Source organism: Quercus suber, unplaced genomic scaffold (assembly GCF_002906115.3).
Source record: "Quercus suber isolate HL8 unplaced genomic scaffold, Cork oak 2.0 scaffold_68, whole genome shotgun sequence".
NCBI classification, from domain to species: Eukaryota; Viridiplantae; Streptophyta; class Magnoliopsida; order Fagales; family Fagaceae; genus Quercus; species Quercus suber.
The window spans coordinates 1180125-1205252 of NW_027069533.1; the positions used below are offsets into that span (position 1 = coordinate 1180125).

At 32.3% G+C, this 25128-nt stretch overlaps 2 protein-coding genes across 2 annotated transcripts; both read right to left on the reverse strand.

Moving 5' to 3' along the window:
• Window positions 1-2855: 2855 nt before the first annotated feature.
• Window positions 2856-4859, reverse strand: LOC112018456 (NAC domain-containing protein 87). The gene is made up of 3 exons (XM_024050989.2): window positions 4564-4859; window positions 4093-4373; window positions 2856-3845 (listed from the first exon to the last, which is right to left on the reverse strand). Exons 1-3 carry the CDS (start codon window positions 4748-4750, stop codon window positions 3168-3170), a joined length of 1146 nt encoding a protein of 381 aa, XP_023906757.1. The 5' UTR covers window positions 4751-4859; the 3' UTR covers window positions 2856-3167.
• An 11371-nt stretch (window positions 4860-16230) lies between these two features.
• Window positions 16231-19967, reverse strand: LOC112018430 (ricin B-like lectin EULS3). The gene is made up of 4 exons (XM_024050957.2): window positions 19208-19967; window positions 18986-19108; window positions 16702-16930; window positions 16231-16402 (listed from the first exon to the last, which is right to left on the reverse strand). Coding segments are annotated over exons 1-4 (1002 nt in total). The 5' UTR covers window positions 19856-19967; the 3' UTR covers window positions 16231-16400.
• Between the last annotated feature and the right edge of the window lie 5161 nt (window positions 19968-25128).

Below are 25128 nucleotides of genomic sequence, written 5' to 3' on the forward strand. Positions count from 1 at the left end.
ACACCACAAATTTGAAAGTTTTTCAAGTATAGGAAATTCAAATCATGAGATGATACGTCGCTCTTTTCATCAAACACTCATTAATTTGTGGCCTTAATAAAACACATGGAGTGGTGCCTTAAGCCATGCCTTGATGAAAACACAGAAAAATACTTCCCACCTTATTATCGTTGGATTATTTTCCCATTTCCAAAATATCGAAGTTCCAAGGACAAAATATAAATGCGTTTGTGCCTAGATATTTCTAATTGTTGAGAAGTACAGAAGTGATCATATTAATTTCTTGTACAAAATAAATTGTCAAAAGTTATTATAAATAGCTACGAAGTTTTTTTTTTTTTTTTTTTTTTTTTTTTTTGTGGNTAATTTAAAAAAAAAAAAAAAAAAACCCTTACTTTTTCGGTTAATCCAAAGCAAACCAGTGAAAATGGAAAAGGTAAATTCTGCCGTCAAAACTCTATTGAAGTCGGTGTTGGTAAAAAAAAAAAAAAGAGAGATGGCTAGGCGCTAGGCAAGTAGTGCATGCCGTCAAAATCCTATAGAAGTCGGTGTTGGTAAAAAAAAAAAAAAAAAAAAAGGTTGAGATGGGAAAGATGACAAGAAGATGAGGTGAGCCGTTATAGGCTTATAGGCAAAGCAGCAGCAAAGACTTTGGTTCATTTTCAATTTTCATATATGTAGAGAGAGACAGCGATGTGCAAAAGGATTATTATGTGGTGGGGCTTTCTTATTGGTTGGTGCGCCACCTCTACACCCGTGTTTTCATGCAACAAATCAGGCCTTTCCAATTTCTCTACAAGACTCATTTTTATATAGTATAGTTTAGTTTTTGCTTAACATCAATCATCACTACTTTGTAATTTCTTTCTTTCAAGTCTAAACAATTGTGAAATAAGCCTTTAAAATAGACGGTTAACTTTCCCGCAAGTATGTACTCCTTATAGGACGCTTTGCTTTGAATGGAAAGTAAAGCCTTTAATGGAAACAAAAAAAATATATGTGTATAGAGAGAGAGAGAGAGAGAGAGAGAGAGAGAGAGCACGGTAGAGGTGGCGGGGGTTTTGGGATAAGGTATCGGTTATTGGAAGAGAAGAAAGGTTCATGTGAATGCGAGTGAAATGCTCCAATATATATATATATATATATTATTATATAAAGTAAAACATAACCCCAGATCGATGAAAAAAAGAGAGAACAATATATAGGGATAGATAAAGAATGAGAAAGTATGCAAAATCAGGTGGGCCCTTAATAATGATCAGCTTAAGCATTAAGAATTTAGATACTGCTTGAAAAGGATCTTTTTGTTTAGTTATTATATATAGAGATCGATATTCATAAGGATGTCAGCCATTGATCCGATAAGATAACACGTAAGATTAATTGACTAGTTAACAGCTCAGCTGAGCTCATCATCATATATATGATTATAATCAAAAGATGTTTGTTTAGTTGGGAACACATGCAATAATTAAGTTCCGTTTGGGCAAAAGATTTTTTAACGCTCTTCAAGATCACCATGATTGCAATAGTTACTGTTTTTAAATTGCTTGATTACGCCTGCCCAAGATGGATTTTCTGCACGGATTCAGGGAATGATCCTCAGAATACCTACTTTCAGGGAATATGATTCACGTGAGTTATGGTCTTATTTGTTTGGTTAATTCCTTTTTTGAGATTACTATGTCATTAGTACTTCTTTTCTCTTTTATATTAAAAATCTTATTACACCCTTCCTATTGCATTTTTATACACACTTCCTTATAAAATCGTGCTTTAGTCATGCGGCAGTATGTTTATGCACGATGAGTATAATTTTGTGAATGAAAACATGTTTTTTCATTAATATATATATATATATATATTAAGACAACCACCCAAAAAAAAAAATAAAGTGGACTATTAATTAGAGACGGAGGGAATAGGTTATACCGATCTCCGTATACAAAAATATTCTGTATATAGTGATTGATGAAGATTCTTTATCATTTTTTCATATGGAGTAAATGACTGATTAATATGATATGAAATTGGAGCGGCGTTTCTAGATTTATATATATATTGACCCTAATGTACCGAAATGGTAATAAAAAATAAAAATTCAAGACTATTAGCTGGAGCCTATTGGAAGATCGGTGTAATATGACTCTGAATGAATAATCACACTATCAAATAAATTTAAGGTGTGTTTGTTTGTAAATGAAATAGGGTAGATGGAAAACTTTGACAAGAAAATGGGACTGAAAACTTTGGAGAGAATGTATTTGGTTGGGTGAGGAAAATGTTTTCTCAGGTGTTTTCTTTTCACACCCACTAAAAAGTTTTTTCTCCAAAATAAAGAGAAAAATGAGAGAGAAAAGCTCATGAAATAAGCTTCCAAAAATACCCTTAAAATTCACCTCTCTCTAACGTGTTTTTTTTTTTTTTTGGACGTATAGTTTTCTTCTTCTACTTCTTCTTCTTCTTTTCTTTACTTTTTTGTGCTCATATGTTTATTTTTTCATTAATTTTGGTGGGTTTTTGTTTTTGTTCTTTTTTTTAGAAAAAGTTTTGGGTTTTTTTTTTTTTTACTAACATGTCCATCTTACACCGTTTTTTAAAAAATATAACATGTTACATTTTGTTTTATTCAATAAGGACATGATGGTAAATTTATACAAATTTTATTTTCAACTAAATAAAAAAGTTTTTTATCCCTCTACTTTTCCACCTTCCTAACCAAATACAAATGAGAGAAACTAAAATCTTTTCTATCCTCCTACTTTTTCATCGTCTCTCCATTTTCAATTCTCCCAATTTTTCATCATTCCAACCAAATGGACCCTTATATGCACAAAAGGAAAGGAGAAAGAATGGAAAAAAGAAAAAGAAAAACCCAAATCCACTAATATAAAGAAAGAACAGATGTACATGAGAGTATTATGTTCATGAAACCTTTCCTTGGTATGTTCTATATATCAATAAAAATGCAATGTGAAAGGTTTGGACATCATGAATCTATACAGTATCTATGTGTCCAGCAAGAGCTTTTTTTTTTTCCTGACTAATTTAATTAACCTAGTGGAAAAGACTGGTATTTGAGATAAAAACAATACTTTAACCTAAGAATAAAAAAGCAGCGCAGCTATAAATTGCTCCATGCTTGATTTGTAGCTAACTTGTATTTGTCAGTAGTCCCAATTAAAGCGATCGAAATCTGCAATGGGGCCAAGTGATGGACCCTCAATAAGGTCATCATAAGATCTGTTATCTTGTTGCTTTGAAACCAAAGACGAAATCTCAGCATTCATGTCTGCAGTGCTAAGTCCTGTATCTTGTGAGTGGCTCACCATAGACATGGACTGATTTGATGAGAACTGCTCCACCTTGCACTGCCTCTCTAAAATACCTTGTTCATTGACTCCAAATCCATAGTTGCTGCTTGGGATTGATGAACTAGTACCGGTACTCCTCCCTTGGTGCAAATAGCCAGATTGGATTGGATTGGCCGGAAAGTTGAAAGGATATTGATTGGGAACCTGAGTTTGAGGATATAAACCCTGGTTCAGAATTGGGTTATGGTAGGAAGTGTTTGTGGGCATTTGAAACATCTTCTGGTCTTGTTGTTGCTGTTGCTGATGGTCATTTGAGAAGTAAGAGGAGGATCCTTTGAATGGGAAGTTGTTACCGTCAACATAGCCAGGCTTGTTGGTGTCTGAAAATGAAGGATCCATGAGAGGTGGGAGTGAAGAAATATCCAACAGATCATCCCCAAAAGAGTTCATCCTCAATAGCCCATCTGGGGTTGAGGACTTTTTGATCCCACTATTGTTCTTGTGGAAAATTCTGCAGACAACCCATTCATCCTGCAATAAAACACAATTAATATCATTCAATTTACTGTCTTTAATTAATTAGTTAAGAGGTATTTCTCACAGTTTACCAAATAAAAAGCAAAAGTCAATACAATTGGGACCCCACGAAAAAAAGGTTTCAACCAACAGAAAAAATAAAGCTAGCAGATCATGAAGATGGAAAATAGGCATGATGACAATAAAATCTCAACTTTCTTTAGCAGAATCCAAAGTGAGATAATAATATAATACACGTTACCTTTGCAGTCTTGGGGAGGTTGTAGTAGGAGAATTTGCCATCAAGTCTGTACTCGTGCATGACCCAGTTTGTTTTCTCTCCTTTTGGAGCTCTCCCTTTGTAGAACACAAGGGTCTTCTTCATCCCAACAAGGCAGCCTTTTCCTTTGTATATCTCTTTATCCTTTCCTGTGGCTTTCCAATATCCAGATTCAGTTGCTCGATTCGTTCGCATCCCTGTTGGATATTTCCTATCCCTCTGGCAAAAGAAGTACCACTCTTTCTCTCCCATCTTCGCTTTCTCTGCAAAACCATGCCAAGATTAATTCACTAGATCGATATTCCATATTAACATATATATATAACCCTTCACATGAATATAAATATATATAGCATACCACTGATATCTCCTGTTGTTTCCAACAGATTCGAAAAGAGAATATATGTAGCATACAAATTATGAAAGAAAGAAAGAAGAGAAGAAAAAACTTACTTGGCAAGTCCCATGGTTCACACTTATTGAGATCAGCTTCACCAATAGCACTTGCACTGAAATTGCTATTCACCACCTTCTCGGTAAGATAATAAGTTATAATCTCCTCATCCGTGGGGTGAAATCGAAAGCCCGGAGGCAAATCGATGATCTCCTCTCCTTTGTTAACCACGATTGCTTCTTCCATGAATCAAATCTACAGCTGGTACTCGATTTCTATAAATATTATAAGGATTGAAAGAATATATAAATCAAATCCTCTAGTAAAAAAAAAACCCAACAAGCTATAGAGATGTATATATATATATCACAAGCCTACACACCAGCAAAAAAAATATATAAAAGGCAAGGCTGCTAAAAAGAAAAACTGAAAGAATACTACAAGAAAAGAAGGAGAGGAAAGGAGATAGGATTTATGGGAAAGAGAGTTTGTACTTGAAAAGGAGAAAAATGATAAAAGAGCAGTTAAAGAAAGTAGAGCAAAGGGGAAAAGGTGAGCTTAAATAGAGGAGCTTCTTTAACAGCTCATTCATACGATCCGTGGGCTGCAAGACACTTACTGGGGAAGCCTTAGAGAGAGAGAGAGAATTTGTTTTTGTGTTTTGTGTTTCTGTATTTTTTTTTATTTTTTTATTTATTATTTGAGTGTCCAATCTGGGTGGTTTCTAAACCATCTACCCTGTTTGAAAAGAACGAGAAAATGAAAAAAGAAATGATAAAATAAGGAGCTTTCTATGTAGTAGGGGGACCCATGTTTCTTTCCAGAACACCTTTCTTTTCACATTTAAATAACAACTTTATCCGCTTTAGCTTAAACCTAACTTCTATGAATTTCATTGCATGTTTCACTTACATAAATTAATTACAAAGTCTCTGTTCAAAGTTTAAGAAACTTTCTTTCTTTCTTTGCTTTTATAATCCTACTAGCTGCTTTGTAATAAGTTCTCATCCACGCATTTGTCCAATTTTTTTTTTTTTTTTAAATTATAAAATCTTTCTGAGGCTCACCAGCTTTAGATGGTTAAGACTTTGGCTTGGCTCAGCTAGTCAATATGCATCTTCGATAAATATATGCAGCATGACTAGTCATATATATTCTGCTAAGAAAATTTTTAGATTAAGCCGACTGATTCCCCATTAATGCAGAAAAAAAGGGCTAACCATTAAAGCGAATCTAGGGGCCATTGCATTGACACTTAAAAGTCAAAAGAAAATGGAAAAAAATTAATCTTTTTTTTTCTTTTTTATAACAATGGAAAATATTAGCTGGCTGGCATGTAAAAGTCTTACCAATGAAAAAAATATTAAAACTTGACAACTGTTTTCACCGTTGATTTCTCTATCAATATAGAATTTAAACAAATCTTATTATATCCGAGGCGCATGCAGGTCTCTTATGTCTTATCCATAAGAATATAAATAAAATTTAATACTATGGGAAATACGGTGAACATGATCACATGTAACACAATTTTAACTCTAGTTTAAAAAATTGACAATTATTAGTTAGTTTACATTATAAATGAAAAAAATATAATAATATTATACACATTTGCATAATGTGTATAATATTGTATATATTTATTTAATTTATAATGTAAATCTTATGTGAATAGTACAATATAAATTAATAATTTTAAAAAAAATATATTGTTATGTGTAATTATCTGCTAAAATTTTCGGTTAAAAAAAAGGTTGTCATTTTCAATTTGCCATCTACTAATTTTATTTTCACTACATAAAATAAAAGATATCCAAGGGACTAGTTCGAGGAGTATTATTGAGGCAACTTTGGCAACTTCCATGAAGTTTCTATGAAAATCTCTAAAATAAATTTTAGTTAAACCCTATTTGGCGGAAAACAGGTATTGACAATACATGGCCCTTCCCCACTAAATAAGCCATTAGGTGTTCCATTAAATCCTAGCGTTGTAGCATAAATAGTCCATTAAGCAGGCCAAGTGGCCAACCATCATCTTCCCCCCCCCCCATCTAATAAAAATAAAAAATCTAACTTTGGCTTAAAAGTTGAACCAATTCTAGAAGCGATATGGTCTTTTTTTTTTTTTTTTTTTTACACCAATATTCCACAAAGGTAACATGCTAAAAAGTGCTTCTGCTTCCCAGCTAGTGAAGAATATTAATTATTATTATTTTTCTGATAATGTTGTACTTCCTTTTTATGATAATGATTATTCTTCATCTCTAAATATCCCATTATGCAAATTCTTTATTCTATAACAATTATTTTTAATAAAAAAAAAAGGTTTTGATAATGTATTAAAACTATATGTATAAGTCAAATAAATTAAGTTTAAGTTGGACCAAACTAGTCTAAAAAATCTATTGTAGGATATTTTTAGTTGGAGCTAGCAGTATTGATCTCAAAATTAAGCAAGAGAGTACAAATACATACTATTATTAATTTTGTGGTGTAAAACCCAAGCTACGTAACTGGGTTTTGCCGAGCCGCACATGCTCCCTCATTCAACAACAACAACTCGAAAGAACAAGTGGGGAGGAAATAAAAAAACACAGGCATATATAGTCATAAACATAGAACGCGAAGGTCGGAGGGAGAGAAAGTAAACATTTCGGCGCTGACTCAGAATATGAAGCCGGCTTTTCAAACTGTTTCTAACACACTTTATAGAGAGCGAGAGAGAGAGAGAGAGAAAGAGAAAGAGAAAGAAGAATAGAACCGTCTCTTACACAACCACCTTTTTTTTTTGTAACTTTCTATGTACTGTATTTGTTACCAAATTGAATATGCCAAACTATAGTTTAAACCAATCGTCTTTCAATAGTTGCGCGTCCTATTCAATTACTTACTACTACTCTTCATTAAATTTATGTATTCTAATTCTAGATTTAAACCGGATTGTAAATTTAAATTATATTGTCCTGTTAACTGATGTCCTTAGAATATTTGTTAATATATTATTTTACAAAAAATTATACTTTCCAAAAAAAGAAGAAGAATCATTTGATTTACAAATGGTCAAAAAATCTAGATTGAATTCAAACACATTGTTGCATTAAATTAATTTCAACCACTAAATTATATCAATAAATACAAGATAAATAGTAATTGTTTTTAATGATAATTAAATCCAATCACAGGTTTAGATTAAGCATAAATTTGACATGAGCTTAGTTAGCTTTTTGTTTAAAGTGTGTTAAATTATATTTGTACTTAGAAATTACAAGAAAAAAAAAAAGATTTTAAAAAATTGTACAAAAAAATTAAAAGCTGAAAAAAAAAATGGTGTAAAATGCACACTAATTAGATTAATAGTATATTGGTATCATTGAGGAATTCAAATTAATAACAATTTGTATTGACATTAATTAGCATTTGGATGTTTGTGAATTGTGTGAGTTGAGGTGGATAACGATAACTTAACTGAAACCCGTACACAAGGGCTGGGTGCTGAGAATATGATTATGCGCTTGCATCTCAGTGGCCAAGTTATTCCATAATTGAGTTTTTTTTTTTTTTTTTTTTTTTTTTTGGCATCTCAGTGGCCAAGTTATTCCATAATTGAGTTTTTAGCCTTTATTATTTTATCTTTGTTTTTCTGTCCTAATATTCTATGCTATTCTTCCGATAATATTATTTACTACGTGAAAAAAAAAATAATAAAAAAATTAAAAAATAAAAAAATAAAAAACTTAAATAAAAAGAGTAGGACGTGAGATACGGAATGAATCTCGCTAGTTTAAAATAATTGGATAATAATAAAAATCAAGTTTTAATTAATTAATTAACAAACGCGTGGACCACCACCTAATCATAACAGGTCATTACTCAATACCCAATTAGCAAAAAATTAATTGGAAAAGAAGCCTTGAGAAAGTGTTTTACATTACTAATAAGCTTAATTATCCCCCTTAGTTCTCTCTGTTTCTCTCTTCAAACATGTTGACTTTTGCTCAACGAAACTGCAAAGCAAAAATAGTCCAAAGGCTCATCATCCCCAATTGCTGACGATTTCTGACGAATTACCACACCTCATTTTGGCAATTCTCATATTATTATATTTCATCATGTGGTTGGCCACTTGGCTTACAAAACTTAGCACCATATACATGTATACGTCATGTATGAAAGAATAGCCCCCACAATACAAGCCGCTCGATTGTCATGGTGTTGGAGTCCATTGATAAATCTCAGCCATTTGATATGAAGATTTCATGACGTCACTCATTTATTTAATAAGAATACTAATCTGTGTGTGGAAATAACATTTTCACACTCAATTTCACAATTTAAAATAATTTGATAAATTCGAGCCATTTAATTGAAAGCCTGCAACGTTACTCAATTATTGAATATGAATACATTTACAAACTACTCCGCATACGCATACGATATTTTCATACCCAATTTCACAACTTTAAATATTTTGACAAATCGAAGCTATTTGATGATTTTGAAGAATGTGATGTCACTTAATTATTGAATTACAACACCATCTTTATTTCGCCTACGGATATAAAATTTTCACACCTTTTTTTCTTTTCTTTTCTTTTGATAATGATAACATTCTTACACTTAATTTTACAATTTGTTGATTTGTGCGATTGCAAGTGGTTAACAAAAAATGATGAGTCGCGTAAGGCAAAAATTACTCACTACTTATGGTCAAACATGACACATCAGTTAGGTGTGTGATTGGTTTTATCTCTCAAATTATTCTCGTTAGACTACAATACACCTTATTAGCTTAAAGCATCACATCATTGGCAATGTTATTTAACTTTACATAATCTTCTTAATCCTAATAATTAATAGGATAATGTAGACTTTTAAGACTTGAATCATGTAGCGGCAGCTATTATTGATAGGGTAAACACGCAGAATTAGCAGCATGCGAAGGTGTGTAGGTCCCAGGATTGAAGCTCCCAACACTGTTTCATGGGTTGAGACAGTTGGCTGCAATTCAGACAGATAGGATTATTTATAATTTTTTTCATCAGCTAAGGCAAGCCTCATGGCAAGCACAAGCCACCTAAGCTTTGATTAAAAAAAAAAAAAAAGGTTCTAAATTTGTTTCTAATCTCAAAATTTTCTTTTCGTTAATTAATGGGCAATAGCTAATTAAAAAAAGGGGATCCTGATTCGTTAAAAGTCAAGAAATTTGACTTTTTCTTATTGGAGTCGGTAATGGTATAAGAGTTGTATTCATACTCTACCTTCTATAGTTTCTATGCTAATAACGTCCCCCACCTTCTCTCTCTCTCTCTCTCTCTCGCTTTCTCTCTCTCTCTCAAACTCACACGCTCTCCATATCTATCTCTCTTTATATGATTCGTTCAGATTTCAGAGTACTGACTGCGCCTAACTGCGCGCTCCCCATTCCCCAATATCAAACTTAACGGCCTCACCAGTGCCAAAACAAGACATTCTTGGGAGGCACTATAAGGGGGAGGCAGTGATTAAGGTAAAATTTTTTTTTATTGTAATCGACCAACTCTTTAGTGCAATCGTGCTTGATTCAGTTTTAAAAGTTTATTTATTTGAATTTATTGCTTTTTAATGCCTAATGACACTAGTTAGCAAATTCTTTAAATTAAATAACGGACTTATATATCTCGATACTTGCCTTTAATAGTTCAACTTAAACCATCATCCTGTAAAAAAAGAAACTAGATAGGTAACAACATCATTTTAGAACCTATTTACTATTAAGCTGTGTTTGATTTGATAGAAATTGATTTATAGAAAATATTTTTCTCATTTGCAGGTGTTTTGAGCAATTGAAATTGTTGGTAAACTAAAAATTGTTTTCCAATTGACTATAAAATAGAGCACTTCTAGATGAAAATGGTTTATACTTTCATTTGCCGTAAAAATTTGTCTCATCCAAAACTCATTGACCAAACCTCCATCTCACCTGACTAGCCCTCACTATCGACCACCTAATCATCACTCCACTAATGTCCCATATCTCCGGTTGCCAACCACGGTTGCTGATTGCTAATCACAATTTTTTTTAATCTAAAATTCTTTTATTATTATTATATATGTGCTTAGGAGACGAGAAAATATTGAAAAGTAGTAGAAAATATGTTTTCCACAATATTTTCAAATTCACAACCAAACATTTGAAAACACTTAATTTATACCATACTAATTCTAATCTATCATATGTACATTTTTTTCTTTCTTATAAAATAATTAAAGTTCAAAATGGAATCAAAGTGTGTATAGTAGAAATTGATGAACACAAATTCAATTAACAACTACCAAAAAAAAAAAAAATTCTATCAAAAACCATAGATCAGAGTTTTTATGGAAGAAATTGATGTGAAACCGATATATATGTATTGAAAATAAAAATTTATAAACTTTGTTTGTTTAAAATATTACACGTACTCATTTATTACTCCCCATAATAATAAGTTGACCATTGTGGACAACTTACTTGGAACGATAACAATTTCCTTGAAGATTGATTAAAAAAATCATTAGTAAAAAAAGAAAAATGATATAAGAGAATTATAATTCAGTAAAAAAAAGAAAAAGAAAAAAGAAAAAAAAAAAAAGGAGATCTTGTGTTTCAAGGGAATTTTAATTCTTAGTTCTTAGAAAATATAAATGTTCTCAAACCAACAAATAAACTTTCACAGATAGTTAGAAATTAACAATTCTCAACTTGAATTTTGTATTGCAAAACCCACGTTCAAAATTCAAATGGTCATGGTCCTCATAGATATATTTTGACTATGAATTTATTTTTATTTATTTATTTATTTATTTATTTATTTATTTTTTTATATTTAGGTAAATGTAAAAGAATTTGTGAACATGCTATATGTAAGAAGGGAAAAGCTAATAGATGTCTTAAGAACATTAATTTATGAAATATTTTTAAAAACTAATTTTTATGAAAAAAAAAAAAAGACTGAATTTTTTTCACAGCTTTTTATATTTTCTATAAAAGTGATATTAAGATTATTCTAAAATGGTAAATTAATAAGAAAAGGACAAAATGAGAGAAAAAAAAAATACAAAACAAAATGAAGTCTTGAATATGCATGACTAAAACCTGAGAGAGATATAAGTATAAAGCAATAACCTAACAAAAGTGATTTTTTCCTTCTATCAATCATGTTCCAAGTCATTTAACTTGGATTCTCAAAAAAAAAAAAAAAGTCATTTTATCTTGTGTTTAATTGTTAATTAATAGATCTAGACTCTAAGCTAAGTCATCCATGATCATAGGCTGTTACATTCAAAGACTTTGCATATCACTGGAACTATAATATTATTTAGAAAATATATGACTGAAAGTGGCTCTTCTTCTGTCTCTTATGGCTAGGCTGCATTTGAAAGGTTCGGGTGGACACACTACAAATTGTAAAATAAATCTAATCTGCAACAACAGAATTTCTTATTTATTTTCTAATAGGTCCATGACTTTCTCGAAGGAGATGAGATTAATTTTTATATAATCTTACATCCAATGCCTGCAAATTAAAATATTAAATAAGACTGCTTCGCTGGTCTCAGATTCTGTATAAACAGCAAGGTTGCTTCAATTTGGGTACCAGCTGGTGCAAATGTATCTAGTAACTATTCCTAAATCATATATTGAAAACATATATGTATAATCATAACAAAACCATAGGTAAGGTTTGCAACTTGCAAGTAAGCCAAATCAAATCTAACCAACCGCAACTATAGTCTATATACATGAGTTACAAACAAATACGAAGTCCGCGTACTGACCAAATAAGGCTATGTATTTTTACAATCCAAAAAAAAAAGGGTATGTATTTTTAAACCCAACGAAACCACATGCTTTGCATTCGGCAATTGGAGCCTCCTCTAAAGAAATAATAAAGGAAATGAAAAAAGAAAGAGAAGAACTACTGCCAATCCTCAAAGAATCTTTGAGACACTTAGTTTGTGTGAAATTGAGTAATTATTTGATACTCGATTAAATAATACAATGACAAAACTTTTTATTTTACATAATAATAAGTAAATTTATTAATATAAAATACTAAGAGAATATAATAACGTGATATTTTTTATCTCACATGATAATAAATAAATTTATTTATTATTCATATAAGAGAATAGAGTAATATATTTCTATACTTTGAGAGAAATATTTATCTAGAACTGTTATACTCATACTCCTTCCTCTTTTTCTTTTTTTTTTTCTTTTTTTTTTGGGTTTTGGGTTTGATAATTACTGGTGATATTCCATTAAGACAAACTCGACCTAGAAAGGGATCCTACACACAGTTGCCACCTAAAGCCTCAATTTCTCAATTAAAGTATCCTTCCAAAAATTTCTCTCAAGTGTCACCAATCAATCAAGACTAAATTTCAAACGTCATTCATTGTTTCATATGAAGGGAATCAATGAACTAGATAAGGATAACTGGATTAGCAATTAACCGCGTACCTACTTCAGTTATTAATGTTACTATTCCAACGGTAGAGCGTTTGTTTTTTCGTTAAGAGTGCTCAGTGCTCAACTGTGACGTGAAGTGATTCTTCATTCACGGGATGGCTTGAATAAATTTCACCAGGTCGGCTTGCAAACTGACCAAATTCTTTACAAATTAGGATTCAATTTCTTTGTATAATAATATTACTTTTATATATATATATATATATATCCGGCCTGTTGTTACTTTTTCCAATACGACCACAATATATTTGTTTAGAGAAAACAGGAATTCTCTTCTGGTTTATTTTTTTTGAGAGAGTTATTTGGTTATATTTAGGATTTGGGTTTTACGAAAATATCTTTGTGTCATTATTGTAATTTTCCTGATTTTTTAGTGACTCTTATTGCTTCCACAGATATAGGCTATTGACAGACCATATAAATCTTTTGCATTATTCTTGGGTGTGTAATTGTGTCTCTTTTTATTTTGTTTGTGAAATCTTTCAAAAGCCTATAATAGTGTTCAAAATAAAATTTGTGGGGGAGTGAAATTTGGAGGTCATTTCGTGGAAAAAAAAAAAAATCTATTATTAGAACCAAACTTTGCTATTTAAATATTTGGAATTATTAGAGATTTTGTTATGTGATTTTTGGTTTGAGTATTAGGGAGAAAGATCTCAAGTGAATCCTCAATCAACCCCAATAATTAAGACCAATGCCTAATGCCAAAACTGTGGTAGAAAAGTTGATGGAATGAACTTCTTCATATAACATAGTGGTGTTTTGACAGTTAGGGACAAGTATGATAATAAGAACTTTGGTAGGAGACACTTATCTCGATCTAAATCAAGAATAACCATCAGTAAAAAAGTTGGGAAATTTAGTGATGCTTTGACATTTAGGGATATGTATATTAATAATAAGTTTGGAATAGGAGAATCATATTTTTATCTAAATCAAGAGTAGTCACTAATTAGAAATTTGGAGAAGATAAGTGTGTCTATTGTCACAAGAAGTCACCTTGAAAGAAAGATTGTTTTGTTTCGAAAAATAAGGACTCCAAGGCAAATGTAGCACAAAGTAGTGACAGTGATTCTAACTTAGTATTGAATGGTTCACAATTTTGTTTGTCATTTAAATAAGTAAATTATAACTTATACCTATCATATGTGTCCAAATATGGAATGACCTTACAACTTCAAGAAGTTTCATGGTGGTTTAGTCTACATGGGTCATGATAAAACCTGTAATATTTTTGAGATAGGTAAAACCAAGTTGAAATTGCAAGATGGGGTGATTCGTTCTCTCATTGAATTTATCATTCACCATCTGAGAGAACTATCCTTGAAGCATTTCAACAAAGGGCTAGGCTCTGGCTTGAGAGTGAAGGAATTGAGATTGCAATATGTACTAAACTTGAAGAAGAATTTCATCTCAACGAGTTTTTAGTTTCCAAGTGCTTCAATGTTGTTATGGAAAATGGGACTATAAAAAGTAATATTAGGAGTCTGTTTGAATACCGCTTATTACTGAAAACTGAAAACACTGTAGCAAAATAATTTTTAAATGTGTGCCATGAGACCCAGTTTTACAGTTGTTTTTGTTGAAAAAATTACTTGCAGGCTCTATAAACAATGCACGAGACCCACTAGAAAAACGCATCTACTGAGAAATGAGCTTCCAAAATTCACACTAGGTGCATTGGTAATTTAGTAGTGACGAGGGCCACATGTTAAAGTAACTTTTATTTCCTTAAATGAAGTACATTAACAGGTAGATTGGCCATAGTTATTGCTAAAATTGGGAGGTTGCTTCAAAAAAGGGAATGGTTCGGAAAGTCTCATTTTCATATTTAGTTGCATTTCATATTATCGTGTGAATGATTCGAAATTAGATCATAGAGCCAAAAGATTAAAAAACTATTTTATTGGGCTTTTAGTTCGGGTGTGAAAGGATATAGGTTTTGGTATCCGGAGACAAAGTGGGTAATTTTTCATAGTGGAGATGTTATATCTAACAAATTTGAAATGATAAACTGAATTAAGAAGGCATAGTTGATAGTGACTATGGTCATGATTGACCACAATTGTTCTTTTATCTTTCTCTCTCAGGCATTGCAACATGTCAGGCGGGTTGAAACTTCTTTTGATCTGTCACTTGCTCCAATAAGATATTGAGCGAAATTTTATTCGTATACTTAAAAGACTTGTTGGCAGTGGCACACCCTTTTTATGCACTAAACAAGTTGGCTAATGTGGGAGCGATCCAGCAATATTGGGTTGGGGTTATAGTTTATGAACTTCGGCCATTGTTTTTGTCTACTTTTTTTTTTTTTTTTGTCATAGGATGGGATGTGCTGGAAATTCCCACCCTTCGTGGTGGGCCTGCTGGCCCAATTTTGTAATTATTTGATGTTAATAATAGTATTTATCTCAGTTCAACTTAAAAAAAGGAAAAAGATAATTTTATGTTACTAACTTCGTACAAGTCAGGTGAATAGGCTTACAATGGGTTTCTTTGCTTGAAATGAAATGAGTATTTCATGGTAAAAGGTTTTATTTTTTGGATGTTACGCTGTACAATATTATGTCATTTAAAATTTTAAATTATGACATTACATGCAACTTTTGACTTGTACTGATATTTAATCTATCAAAATCCTTTAATCTAAACCAATAAATAGATCCATTTCAAATAAAGAAAATACTAACTCTCATAGGCTGGCCATGCTAGTTCTCTTAAGTACAAATTTAGAAGAAATTATTGTCATTAGTTTATTGGCAATAAAATGGATAAAAGTTCATTTATACTTGGAACTTGGAAGAAGTAAAGTTTTAAAAAAATTATATATAAATTAAATAAGCTGAATAAACAGCTTAATTTTATTCTACCGCTCATCCAATCAAAGCCTAAGGATGATTTATATATATAGATATATATATAAATTTTTTAACACAAGTTTGAGAAAAAGTACATTCTTAACCCAGAACGCTAAATTAAACAAATGAAAAGTTCGTTATAATTTCTTCCTTAACAATCCTTTTCCATGCAGTTAATCCTCAAGAATTATAAATTGAACAAAAAAATTGCTTTCTAGAAGAAAAACAAAAGAAATCATGACATCAACATAAATTAATTGGACTTAATTCTTTGGTTTTAGCTTTCTACGTGATTACGTAAGATAGTATAAATTAGAGCAGGAACTTGAAGCAGGTGTTTTCTATATATTGTAGTTATCATATTCATAACGATCGATATTAATAATAATTTTTTAATATAAAGTAACAGCAGTAGTACACAGTTTCACACAGTGAACAATAGCAACACAAACACACTCGCAACCAAAAGCAGCAGATTCCAAACTCATTCTTATTATAATCACAACACAGCTTCAAGGGCACGGGCAACAGCACTGCAAGCAAATCCTGCATTTAGCACCAAAGCGGGAAAAAAAATTAGAAAGTGGATGGTAAAAAATATGAAGAAGACAATAAGACTTCTCAGCTGATGAGACACATGAAGCAGAATAGATAAGGCTCAATTTCTCAAATTACAAACATTTGGGGAGGGTCTTTTGTTATTAGAATTTCTTGACATTGTTGATAATACTAGAGATTCAAGCAAGATCATAGAAGCTATTAAAGTTTCACAGGATGGAAGAAAACACAACCGGAACGAATGTCATTTTCCTAGCTTTTAATCCGTTAAGACTAAAGAAACTTACAGTAGGGGATGATCTTCCATCGCTGGTTATCCCCTTTGTTCCATTCCCACAGTACTATAGTGGTACCATCATGCACACCTCCAGATTTCTTATCTCCATGAAAAGCATCCACATTAAGACGAATGTTATTCACCATTCTTACAGTTCTGAAACCATCACCCAAGTCCTTGCCCTGAGTCCACAGGATAGACTCATCAAGAACATCAGCATTATAAGGTATCAGTTGCACCTGCAAACAGATTAGGACAAAATTGACGTTGAGAAAAAAGAAAAGAAAAGAAAGTAATACCACAATTTGAACATGAACAAATACAAGCAGAAAATGGAAGAGAATATCATGAGGGTGTTTTTTTTTTCTTTCCATCCATAAGCTCAATCCTGAAATTGTCTACTTGTGATGCTCATGTCAAGGAACACATCCCATTATATGTAGGGACTCATCTGTAAATCCCAAATGCATTACTTTAAAGTTGAATCTCCAATTAATAGTTCTCAGACTTCTCACACATAAAATTTAAAGCTAAGGAGGTAGTTAATCAGATGAAAGTTAAAAATCAATGAACTTTATTTTATATTTGAGCCAAATTTTACAAATAGGGTGCCGCAGCTGAACCCAACAGACAAATTGGGTGCACGAGCATGCCAAAGAACTCATGAATAAGCATGTCCTCATGGCTGCTGTGTATGTGCTTATGGTCATGAGCTTCAATTATAGAAGTACATGAACTGCCATGACAAACACAGGGAGCATATGATATATACAACCATGGAGATACAACAATTATAGAAGTATAAGAATTGCCGAAACCAACACAGGACACATGATATATACAAACATGAAACATGGTGACACAACAATTATAGAAGTATAAGAATTGCTGAAACCAATACAGGACATATACGATATACACAAACATGGTTATACAACAATTTTCAAAAAATTAGGATACACTACCAGGACACTTAAATTGATTAATAAATAAATAAACATATATTGTATATAAATCAGATAAAATCAATTTACTAGATCAAAACAGCATCAAAAGGTTTAAAAAATATAATAAATATGTCACAACTTTGGTCCCCAAACATTTAGAAGATAACAATTTAGTTCTTCAATCAAATCTTCACATCCATGGCTAACAGCATGTTGAATGGAAAGATGAATGAATAATGAGGTCTTTTTTAACTGACGTGGCACTATTAAACACTTTTAAATAATACTAATTTTTTTTTTAATTGGATCCTCATATCCTTCTTCTTCCTCTCTCCTACACACCCCCCCACCCCCCACCCCCCCCCGCGGAGGGCGGGGGAACACATATCTCTCTCTCTCTCTCTCAGGCTGGAAAGCTTCCCTCATACACAAATACTCAGGCAGCACTAATCAGCTTTCTGTGTCTCAAGAATAAACAGAGTTAAACCATACTATATTGTGCTATACATTAGAGTCACAAACTTCCATAACCAAGTAAAATGCTTCACTAATTTATCCTACTTCACAGAAATTGATATTGAATACAAACACAATGTTTCTTGATTCTCAGCACGTGAAGTTAACGGCTTTTTTCTAAAGAAGATGATATATCATAAGGAGAAGAAACCATTAGGACCATTTAAACAAAAATAGAATAAAATGAGAAGAACACCACAGACTGGAAAGAGTAGTAGGCTCTTGAACCAAAAAATGCGAAAACTTTGAAAAAGAATATCTAAATCTTCGTCCAACATTGAAAGAGGACACTGCTTATCTGTTTAAAACTAATTCACCCCCACACCCATCCACTCTTAAAATCTAAAGGGACATGAAACAAAGAACCTCACTCCCTAAAGTCTTTTATTGCACACAACTGAAAGACCAAAAATGCAAGATGAGCACAAATTATAGATTCTCAGTTTGGATTGATAATAAAAAAAATCAACATAAATTTCAGCTTCAAAAATGGTACTAGCCTAAATCATGTTTATTCATGCACCATCAACCTCTTTTCTTTTTCAATTTTCATACACAGACCATACCTTTTCTTGTGACAACATGAGCATAAAAGAGAAAAAAAAAAAAAAAAGCCAATGATGCTCTAGTTTGACAATTAGCATAGTAGACAGTTTGATCTAATATTGAAGATGCAAAAAAGAAAATGCATTTTGTTTTTCAAATACATGAAACGAAACTTTGACATATATCACCAAATTTAGGTAAAGAAAGCAAAAACCATATATATCTACAAAGGAAAAGTACAACAAGTCAACAACTACTTGAATTTCAGTTACAATAACATCTTACAGGGTGAGAAGCTCCAATAGAGTGCTTAATAGCCTGACCAGTGGCCTTGTTAACCAAAGCAAAGCAGGGAAACCCCTCTTCATCCTTCACTCTTGTGCTGTACTTTTCATCTTTGTACCAGTGCTGTAAACCAAACACTCACAGAAACACATAATAAACAACAAACCCACATGGAAAAAAGTAAAGAAAAACAACCAGATCAAAGTTAAAAAAAAAAAAAACCTGGAATTCATCGGATGGATCAGATGGGGTAAGAATGACATGGCCATCTCTGTTTGTGAGTGAGAAATTGGGTTCAGCCTTAGAGAAGATCTTGTAAGTGGGTTTGTTGTAAAGATCAGAGGTGGGATTTTGTGGGGTTTGATGGTGAAGGAAGGAAGGTAAATGTGGACGATGGGAATGGTGGGTTTCAGCTTCAACTTCAGAGGGGTTCACATCATAGGCAACATGTTCCGCATGAGTAGAAGAGGAATAAATTGGAGGTGGTGGTGCTGATTCTGATGGATAAGCAGAGTGGCCATATTCTTGGGGAGGTGGTGGCGCGTGGTAGGTGTGGGAAAGGTGAGTTGGTGGTGGAGGTGGCAGTTCATCTTCTTGGTAATAGGAGTGTGGTCGAGGTGGTGGTGGCAGTTCATCTTCTTGGTAATAAGAGTGTGGTCGTGGTGGTGGTGGAAGTTCATCTTCTTGGTAATAAGAGTGTGGTCGTGGTGGTGGTGGTTGGTCATCGAAGGCAGGTATGGTGGTTCTTCCAGGAGGTGGGTAATTGTAGCTATCTTCTCTTTTTTCTTCATAATTATCATCATCATCATCATCTCTCTGTTTGTGGTGATGGGAGTGAGAGTGGGAGTGATGACCAGATGGGAACTCCATGATCTGATCTGATGTATTGTCGTCTTCCGCCAACTTCGAACAGTTTTGTGTTTTTATATATCGATTCGATATCTCTCAAATTCTTAACTCTTTTTTTTTTTGATAAGTCAAATTCTTAACTCTTAAGACTAGGATAAAAACAAACTATAAGGAGAAAACCTTTCGCTATCAGACCTACCTTTCTTTCATCCATCTAATTTCTTAAGTGGAAAATAAAAGCTGGACCCGATTTTAGTCAGAAATTATTAGAATTGGATACCAAAATACTATTATTAAATAAACAACATTATTACTCATTAGGAAAAAAATTAAGTTACTATAGTCTAACAATTACTAAAAGGTTTCTTATCATTAAAAATAAATAATAGGTTATATAAGTTTAGCAAAAAAATAATAATACTAGGTTATATAAAAACAAATTACTATAGTAGTAAGGATTGAGAGGGTATTGCAATTGATCCAATAGTATTTGATGGCTAAGATTGAAATTAAAAAAAAAAAAAAAAAAAAACAAAACAAAACAAAATTTTCAACTTTCAATCTCAACCATTGAATTAAAAAAGTGTAAAAGAAATTGTTAAAAAGTTAAAGTTAAAAAATAGAATAGTAAAAATTGATGTGAGAGTTAGTAGGTGTAATAGTGCAATACCTAGGGTATAACTAGACATGGCAAAACGGGTCAGAATTTTCTGACCCGACCCGACCCGACCCGAACCCGATTTTTTTGACCCGAAGCAAAAACGGGTTGACCCGTGACCCGACCCTTTTTTGGGGTCAACCCGACCCGACCCGCGACCCGACCCGAACCCGAACCATTTTTTTAAAACTTTTTTTTTTTTTAAAAAAAAATAGTAAAACTAAGACAATATTGGTTTAATTTTTATTGTGAACTTTAAGGAAACAATTGATACATTTACATAACTATATGCAAATTAATTGAAAGATTAATGGTTGAACATTCTGTAATGAGTGAATATTTTTAGATATAAATAGTAAAGTACATGTCAAGATAATCTGGTTACAGTAGAGTTAAAAACATAGATTTAAAATTGTAGACATGTAAGAAATATTCACAAGTGTGAAAATAGTGAAGCTAAAGTATCAAATTAGCATAAATTATGAATACTTAGACCTATTTTTTAATAATTTATTCCAAAATAAACAGCTTTTCAAAATAAATTATGATATATCCTAGAGTGTGTGTTGCTTAACAATAATATGATATTCATAAAAGAGACCATGTATAAATAAGTAAGAATCAAATTTTAAAGTATATCTCAAATTGAAATAGAGTGTCAACCACAACTGATAATAGATTATAAAATTAATTTTCAAGATTGTAAATTTCTTATATATTTTTATTCTTTATCAAATGAGTTATCCAATAAGTCATTTGTAATTTTGTTTTATATTTGGAATGTTGATATTGTGCAGAAATAAAACTTGTGTATTTGTTTTACTTATCTTTGTGTTATTTTGTTTTAGATAGTAATGTTAGGATTTGTATAATTTTAAAATTGTTGAATAAGTATTAATAAGTTTAATTGAGTTCATTCTTGATATAAGTGGTGAATTCAAAATAATGCATTTTACATTAAGTAATTTGTTGCATAACTTTCCAAATGACAGATACATGTTGTTTTCTATATAAAAATTAAATAAAAAAAAATTCATGTGAAAAATACGGGTCAACCCGACCCGACCCGCAACCCGATTGACCCGACCCGAACCCGACCCGACCCGCCCGTTTTGCCATGTCTAGGTATAACACCGAATCCAAATCTATAGCACTAACTTCCACTTGATTTCACTAAGTGATACTCCCCAAGTTGTTTCAAAAAGTAACATTCTCCTTTTTTTTAATATATATATATATATATAATAGAATATGCCATTCAAAAAAAGAAATATACTCTTCCTTAAGATTTGCATCAAAAACACTATTTATGTTAATCAGTTGTTATTTATCATTTAATTTATAAACTCATTTTTTTATGCATTATTTTAAACTATAAAAAGTTGAATTTAAATAATTGATTGATAACATGACTATTAATATTTAATCATCTTGAAATTTTGCAAATATGAAGAATGTACAAAGATAATATAATACAACGGTTGATTTGTTAAAATTCATATTCAATTAAAAAATATTAAGTGATGCAATATTGTTTAAAGTTATATCAAATGTAACTTGAACTCAACACACACACACACATATATATATTAATAGGGAAAGCTGAGAGAAAATTCGATTAGATTTCAAATTGAAATTTAATTAGAGTCTAATTTTGCACCACCTGTCCCATCCAATCTAAATTTTTATATCAATTGCGTTAATTTAGTGTAAAAATTAGATATCAATTTGAGTTTAATTTTGCACCATGTGTCCCATTTAATCCAAGTTTTTAAATTTTTGTGCCTAATGAGTTAATTTTTGCACCATCTGATGCAGGTACCTTGAAAACTAACTTCGAAGGTGTTGTTTTTGAAGATTTGGGAGCAGCAGGCATTAGTGTTGTGGTCCATAATTCCTTCGATGAAGTTCTGGCAGCCCTATCCAAGATCATTCCTATGCCATCCTCCATAGTGGCTTTGGAAACTACTGCAGCTCGAAGGGCAGTCCTTTTCCTCCAAGAACTCAACCTACATGGTTCAACTTTGGAAGGAGATTCAGAAACATCAATTTTGGCGATTAAAAATTAGTGTTTTCATCACCCAACTGTGGGTCATTTAATTAAAGACATCACGTCTTCAGTTAGTTCTTTCCAATATTTCTCTTTCTCTCATACATGTCGGCAAGGCAACGCTCTGGCACATGTTCTAGCCCGGACAGCGAGGCTTTCTTTTCTTGTTATAGTTTGGATGAAGTCTATTCCTCCTGACATTTATAAGGTTTTTGTTTTGGATTTCCTAGCAATAAAATAATTGGGCTTGTTTTTTGGCCTATTCTTAAAAAAAAAGGTGTAGAAAACGAAGAGTCTAATATAAATAAACCATAAAAGACCTAATCATATATCTAACTCTATATATAAAATTAGAGGAAGAGATAGTTTGAATGATTTTATATTTATGAGTGTTTTTTTTTTTTTTTTATAGCTAGAAACAATTCAAATTTATAAGTTATTTATGTAATATACCATGATTATGTACCGTCCATTACTAACTAAGTAATATATATATATATATATTGCTTTTTTAAACCAAAGTTTAGAGAAAATTCAATTAGAATCAAAATTAGATTTTGCTTTTGTTAACTTTTTCATACAAATTAAATTGTATAGATTTTTGTTGTTATTTTTTCTTTGAACTAATGAGCATTTATGTATATATATATATATATATATTGTTTCTATTCATATATTTTGTATGCAAAGATATTGAACGTAATATATTGTAATTGAGCTAAACGTTCCCATACACCTATCCTCATTTAATTTAGGAAATACTATTTGACCAATTTATTATTTTATTTTGTGTTGTATTTAGTAGAATTTCATAGACAATAATTGCGAATTGATATTGTATATGTACTATCCAATAGTGATTTTCAAAATTATATACGTAATATCAATATAATGATAAACTTGGCGTAACCAATATCATGAAAATTGCAAAGAAAAACTATTTTTGTACCTCCAGGTGTCCTGGTCAAACTATGTCTTATATGTTAAATAACACAAACTAACATCAATAGTGTAGGGATAAGGGCCCAAAAACTATATCTTGGGCTTTGAGCCTTAGCCGAGGACGTTGATTGGTCCGGGGATGAATAAACAGCGGTGAGGATGTTAAGTTCAGAATCCTATGAGTAAGATGCAAATGGAAAGATTGGGCAAGGTGATCCGAGGAGGGTAGGGTTATCTCCTCGGATGAGCAAGGCACAGATCAAATATATATATCCTATCATTCAAAGTGACCTTCCAGAATATTCTACTGATAGGGATGTGTATTATAATCGTACAAGAGGGATGGAAGCTCAGAAATTTCTAAGGAAAAGCTACTGCCACTACATTGAATGTTCAGCAGCTAACTTTCTGGCCACATTTATGTGGAGAAGACCCCTGAATAGTGCTGTCTTGGCTATCCCAACTCACAGATGGTCAGAGAGGGTGTCCGATGGGACAAACACTCAAGTAGTGGCTTGAATGATCAACAAATAGAGGGCCAAGATCATTAAAAGTGAGATATATAATGTAAGAGATCCCTGGAGAAAAGGGGATTAGAAAAATTAAGAAGAAAAACATTGTAGCAATCGAGAATCAAACTTGTAATCGAACTTTGAAAGAGATATATAGGAACCAATCTCCTTGGACATTGCCGATGATATTTTTCCTTAGTGTAAATTTGTTATCTTCATTCCTTTGTCATCAAGATCTATTTTACTTGTTGTTTGATTCATTAAAGCCCAGTTTTCCAACCCATTCTCTACAAATTTTTTGTTTTAGGCTTTTTGGGCCTAAGTTCGTCTACCTTTTAGGCTAGGAATTCAAACCAGGTCCTTACAATTGGCGCCGTCTCTGGGGAAATTACTTGGGTGATAGTGATTGCATCATTTAAAGATGGTAGGATCAGATCTCCATTAGGGAGAGTCCACGGGGTCCCGACCATAAGATGAGTTCCTTAATCTTGAACGTAGGAGAGATCGAGAGGGTAGTGTGCATACCACGCATACAAATAGAAGCCACTCTCGAGTTGGAAGTCACGTCTCTCAAGAACGGAATAAGCCATGTAGTTGGAGATTGACTACTTAAAGAGGAAGTTGCGCCATGCATAGCGAGAGCGAACCCCTTTTAACTCTAACATTTCCTCTGATGATGAAAAGGATGCTAGTTATAGATGAAGGTCAAGAACCCCACCCAATGAGTCTTTCTTCTACGATAAGGAGCACCATCATAACCGTAGGTATAAGAGCTCGCCTCACAAAGGTCTAGGAAATGACGCTATGAGCAAAGCGTTGAACCAGATTTCCAAATTGCCCTTTTCGCGCAAGGTTGAAGGGGCAAGACTTCCTCGGCGATTCAATCAACCAACGTTCACCATCTACAATGGTTGAACAGATCTTGTGGAGTACGTGAGCCACTTCAACCAGAGAATGACTGTCCATTCCAAGAACAAGGCCTAGATGTGCAAAGTGTTTCCATCCAGTCTAGGACCTGTGGCAATGAGATGGTTCGATGGCTTAGGAGCGAGTTCCATAGATTCCTTCAAGGAGTTTACCCGTGCATTTGGCTCTCGCTTTATTACTTGTAACAGGGTTCTTCAGCCCTTGA